Raw genomic sequence first — 6,321 nt, forward strand, 5'->3', positions numbered from 1 at the left:
GTACATAACTAACTTATATATGGGAACCAAGCACCAGTCTGAGAACAGCAAAATGTGTACCGTGTATGAAAACCATGGTTACTGTTAGCAGCAAAATGTGTACCGTGTATGAAAACCATGGTTACTGTTAGCAGCAAAATGTGTACCGTGTGTGAAAACCATGGTTACCGTTTAGCAGCAAAATGTGTACCGTGTGTGAAAACCGTGGTCACTGTTTAGTAGCAAAATGTGTACCGTGTGTGAAAACCATGGTCACTGTTTAGCAGCAAAATGTGTTCCGTGTGTGATCACGGTTTAAGACCGTTACATTTGGGTATGCGTTTTGTTTTTAAAGGAGATTGTTGTGTTGGTCATCTTTGGTGTTATGTGGAGATTCAAGTGTTTATAAATGAGTCCAGTGTTTTAAAATGAATTAAAGACTCTAACTTCATTGTCTTTAACACTTATTTCAACGCAGCAATGAAAGTAAGTTTAGCAGTTATCACTTTTGTGAAATTGATTATAATCAAAGGCACTGCTTTACACGAACGTTGTGAAAACCATGGTCACTGCTAACAGCAAAATGTATACCGTGTATGAAAACCATGGTTACTGTTAGCAGCAAAATGTGTACCGTGTGTGAAAACCATGGTTACTGTTTTTTGATGTTAACAGGGACAATAGTTTTCACACCGGTAAACATTTTGCTGCTAACAGTAACCATGGTTTTCATACACGGTACACATTTTGCTGCTAACAGTAACCATGGTTTTCATACACGGTACACATTTTGCTGCTAACAGTAACCATGGTTTTCATACACGGTACACATTTTGCTGCTAGCAGTGACCATGGTTTTCACATCTTGATGTTAACAGGGACAACAGTTTTCACACACGGTAAACATTTTGCTGCTAACAATGATTATAGTTTTTAATGTTTTTTTGTTCACACTTTTGTTTCTCTCAAGATTTCATTTAACGTGTCTTTCCACAGATATTTAAAATTAATTCCAAATGTGGATCTTCAAGGTGCAGTGTACGTTTTTTAAAAGCAAGGTGGTGTGTAATTCAGATTGTTGTCTGTATTCTTTAATAACAGATTCGAGCACCTTGCTGACCGTATCTTACCCGTTATTCATAAAATCAATTACTTACGTCGTAGGATATAAGAAACTGACGATCTGTTAACACACACACACACTGTATGTCTTGTTTGATTTTGTTAGTCCCTGGTTTACTAGCGAAAGTCATATTTTGTCCAACACTGCAGGGAACACGTCACTTAAAAATACGATACGCCAGATTTACACACAGTAAAGGGATGTGACAAGACGGCTGATCTAATAATTGTCCCCCCTAGTAAGATGCTGCACATTATAGGAACTAATTACCAGTAACTTTTTACTTATCTTACGTGGTATGTCTCGCTGCAGCTTTACACAGAGGCGCCTAATTTCCCTTTTGACAGTATTCGTCTTGTTGTGCTTCTCAGTCACATTGATAGGTGATGATAGTATTATCTGTTGTCTTTAAGACAAATTCTTGTGCAAAAGGCGGAACTTTTTATCTATAGCCAGTTTGTCTTCTCGCGACCCATGCGGTTTCATTTATTTTCAGGCTTAATACGCTTTTGTTTTCCTGATTTGACAGTCGTGTATGAGTTTTTTATCACTGGAAAATGATATCGATATTCATACACTTATGTCCGTTAAGCACGGGCGTGGCATAGCACGATTGACATTTATCTTACGGAACAAACCAGTGGGGCGGAGAACAGGGGTCATTCCCACAATGGTGTTCACTCTGCGATCCCTGCTGGTGACGCATTCGGTAAGAAGCAAGCTTTCTGCAGACAAGGCGGGACCTAAAGTAAAAATCTCGCGAACAACCGACGCCGAGGCACACAAGCTGGCAAAAGCTCTTGTCGGGTGCGGATGACCGGGTTTACAGTCAACAGGTTGCGTGGAGGGAGGCGTGGACCTAATTAGGCCTACCGGTTTGCCTGCAATACGTGTTTTTCGTGTGTGTTTTTTTATCACAGACATTTGTACCTTTAAGAATTATAAACTATTAGTCTAAAGAGTCAACGACCTTTTTTTTTTTGAGCTTTAATTCACATTATCGGACTCAAGGGAAAATGTCTAAATTTCGGGCCTCCGACAAGTATGACCACACGACCATGTCAGAGCCGACCACTCTTACTGTTCAAGCTGAGGTCACCGAACACGACCAAATTGATTCAGACAATGACCACTCCGTGATGGATGCCGAAGAAACAGAAGACAGTGGACAGGATTCGGGTAGCGAAAGTGGACGTTTTCCTCAGTCCATTCGTGACGCTGTGAGTCGCGTTTTCCAAGGGTACCACTGGACACTTGTGCCGACCCCTGCCCGTCCAAGCAACTCAGACAAAAGGAAACCTCACGTGAAACGGCCGATGAACGCCTTTATGGTGTGGGCTCAGGCCGCTAGACGGAAGCTGGCTGACCAATACCCACATTTACATAATGCCGAACTCAGCAAGACCCTGGGTAAATTGTGGAGGTAAGTTTACAATAATATGCAATTATTGGGGGAAACAATCTTAATATGATTTTTGTAACTTGGTCATTACTTTGTATAATAGTTTTAATTATATGAAAAACAGTGTAAAGGGATTACAACATTTAAAATCACTACGAAATAATTATATGGAAAACAGTGTAAAGGGATTACAACATTTAAAATCACTACGAAATAATTATATGGAAAACAGTGCAAAGGGATTACAACATTTAAAATCACTACGAAATAATTATATTGAAAACAGCGTAAAGGGATTACAACATTTAAAATCACTACGAAACTCACAAATTGGTTTATTAATTTCTATATTTTATCTATATATCAAAGTTTGGTAATTAGAATATTTAACGAAGAAAAACATTGTTTTTTGTAAGTGTATTCGAAGACGCTTCGTTTGTTCAATTTCAATTTTCAGTGCAGTATCTTTCAAAATATCAATTTTTTTTAATTCACATCGTTAGTATAAAAAATTTGCAGATTGAGCTTTATTTTTTACTCATCATAAAAAATAAAATGTTTTCATTAATATTAAAGTAATTTTATAGCTGAAATAAAAAAAAATATATAGTGCTTTAAGTACATTTGAATTAGCTTACGTGAACAAAATACTCTTGGTATAGTATTGAATCCACTTTAAATCTTCTGTCAAGAACTTCATTGCGTTTACAAATGCTGAAAAAACTTCTTGTCGGCAGATGGCCTTGCACGTGCGGTTTGAACAACTACAACAGCAAAGAAAAAAAAAGCCTAGCGTTTAACGAGCAGAAAAAAATAGAGAGCCAATTAATTATTTTTTCCACGACATCTGAAATTACAGAGAAATCACAGCTCTGCTTTTATATAATCCTGGAAGTTGCCTTTTATATAACGGTGATATTTGTGTTAAAGGATCTGGGAATTAGAGGATATTAAAATATTTTCAAACTATCTAGAATTGATAGTTCATAAATTGTTTCAAAAAGCACAAGAAATAGAATACAGGTTCTTATTTACACAGCAGTTAATTGTTAAATTTCAAAAATGGCCCGCAATCAGGGAATTTTGCTGCCTAATTTTATTTATTTTTACATAAATAACAACTTCAGAGAAAATCTAATGTTGTATATACTGTAGATGTCCAACGTGGAGATGAGGCAAGACAAAAATGTAAGAGAGAGATAAAACAAAAGTTTTATCTCACGTTTGGAAGGAACACAATTTGAAGATTGTATCACCAAGCGTGACTGAATGAGATTAAGATTTTAGCGATATTTTCATGTTATGCACCTAAGGGTTAAACTTGTACAAATATTACTGATAAATAAAACTAACTTAGAACACAAAACTACTTTATTTTGATTGTTCGTTAAGAAGATTAATGTTAGTTGTAGATTTTATTCCAGTAAAATTTGTCACAAAACTACTTTATTTTGATAGTTCGTTAAGAAGATTAATGTTAGTTGTAGATTTTATTCCAGTAAAATTTGTCACAAAACTAATTTATTTTGACTGTTCGTTAAGAAGGTTAATGTTAGTTGTTGATTTTATTCCAGTAAAATTTGTCACAAAACTGCTTTATTTTGACTGTTCGTTAAGAAGATTAATGTTAGTTGTTGATTTTATTCCATTAAAATTTGTGGAGAAAAAAACATGCTTTCACAAGGATTTTTGTGTTTTGTTAGTCGTAGCGTACAGCTCCACAATAGACTATCTGCGCTTTGTCCACCGCGTTGAATCGAACCCCGGATTGTAGCGATGGTTTCTAAAGATAATACTAACAATATCGTTTTTATACGATGATGCAATACGTTCAACTTAGGAAGAAAATGTAACTATGTAATGTAAGTCCCATAGTTTAACCCAATGTTTCCCAAAGTGTAGCTAGTGCAGAAGATCGCTTGGGGGGACGTGCGATTAGGATACAGAGTCAATAGTGCAATAATATAATATTAAACGTTTTAATATATCTTTTATTAATGACAATAATAAGTAATTACTACAACACATATAGCATTTTAATGTGTATCGTGTATTATATCTCGTCACTCAACTCACTTTTATAAGAGTCCTGCCAACCGTTTTGTTCTCTCGAGGTACACATGCTGCTAAACCTGTATACCCTCCAGGAAAGTGCTGCTGCCCAAACTATTTCATTCATTTGAAATTCTGGTTATCAGTTTCTACCAACGTCTCAGATTTGGGGGACCAGTAGCTGTTTAAACATTTTTATCATTTTCAACCAGTTTTTGTTCGTTTGCTTCGCAAATTGATATAAAGCTACACAAGAACTGCCTGCATTAGCCGTTCCTGATGTTGAACTGGTAACAATTACTGCCTGCATTAGCTGTCCCTGATTTTGAACTGGTAACAAAAACTGCCTGCATTAGCTGTCCCTGATGTTGAACTGGTAACAAGAACTGCCTGCATTAGCTGCCCCTGATGTTGAACTGGTAGACTCTATAAAGGTAAGGCAACTACCACTAGCACTCGCAACCAATTCTAATCGAATAGTGGGTTTTGGCCGTTACTCTTATAATGCACTCACAGCACCAATGTACGGATCGCGTTTTAGCGGCAACTGGAAGAATCCAAGTTCCATTCAGATAAGATCTACTTTTTTTGTTCGATACGAGGGGTGGACTGCTAGCTTTGAGGGGTTTTATGAAGCTACCTATATCGCCACTGTTTGTTTTAGTGATAAACATAAAATGATATTCTAGTCACAAATGTATTTTATATACTTTTTCTAAGACGATATGCTTTCAAATCAAATATCTTAAAGTATAATTTAATTTCTCATGTCAGTGCAGTTTGTGATATACACGCTTCATGTTAATACGAACAAGATTAAACAACATGACAAACAACGTTTTAAATATTAAGGTAATACGAACTACTACGTTTATTTTGAAGTTTTACGTTCCTCCTCGAGTTTTTAGTACGTTTCTTTTTCAGTTTGTAATATGTTTGTTTTATAACACACTTTGGTATGATGTTTTCAAGAAACCTATACTTTATCAAGTTTTCATTTGCCTGAGAACACGGGTATAGCAGATAATGAGGTATAGCAGACAATGAGGTATAACAAACAATGAGGAATAACAGATAATGAGGTATAACACGCAATGAGACAATGAGGTATAGCAGACAATGACGTATAGCAGATAATGAGGATTAGTAGATAATGAGGTATAGCAAACAATGAGGCAAAACAGATAATGAGGTATAGCAGACAATGACGTATAGCAGATAATGAGGATTAGTAGATAATGAGGTATAGCAAACAATGAGGCAAAACAGATAATGAGGTATAGCAGACAATGACGTATAGCAAACAATGAGGTATAACAGATAATGAGGTATAGCAGACAATGACGTATAGCAGATAATGAGGATTAGTAGATAATGAGGTATAGCAAACAATGAGGTATAACAGACAATGAGGTATAGCAGACAATGAGGTAGAGCAGACAATGAGGTATAGCAGACAATGAGGTACATACAGCATAAGGCAAGTTCAAGTTCAGAAAATATTAATGCATATGTAAGGTACTTAGAGTATATTTTTAACAAAAACGATTTTCGTTGATCTATTTGAGTTATAATTTGTCTTTAGATACATCGTGAGAGAGAGAGAAAACTTATTCAAAATACCACGATGATAGTAAGATATATGAAACCTCACATAAAAGCCAAAGAAATGCACTTGGTATATAAGATCAGTATTAACAACATCGTAAGCAACAGACTTTATTTTAGGCCCGGCATGGCCAGGTGGTTAGGGCACTCGACTCGC

The 6,321-nt window shown here is 36.0% G+C and overlaps 1 protein-coding gene across 1 annotated transcript in view; it reads left to right on the forward strand.

Annotated features, from left to right (window-relative positions):
• Window positions 1–645: 645 nt before the first annotated feature.
• The window catches only part of LOC106467887 (transcription factor Sox-10-like), a 33,673-nt gene continuing 27,997 nt past the window's right edge, over window positions 646–6,321 (forward strand). Inside the window, exon 1 of the mRNA XM_013928271.2 lies at window positions 646–2,525. Within this exon, the coding sequence (XP_013783725.1) occupies window positions 2,119–2,525 (407 nt within the window). The 5' untranslated portion in view covers window positions 646–2,118. The remainder of the gene's footprint in view (window positions 2,526–6,321) is intronic.

The sequence above is a fragment of the Limulus polyphemus genome, unplaced genomic scaffold, assembly GCF_000517525.1.
Source record: "Limulus polyphemus unplaced genomic scaffold, Limulus_polyphemus-2.1.2 Scaffold2780, whole genome shotgun sequence".
In the NCBI taxonomy this organism is placed as follows: Eukaryota; Metazoa; Arthropoda; class Merostomata; order Xiphosura; family Limulidae; genus Limulus; species Limulus polyphemus.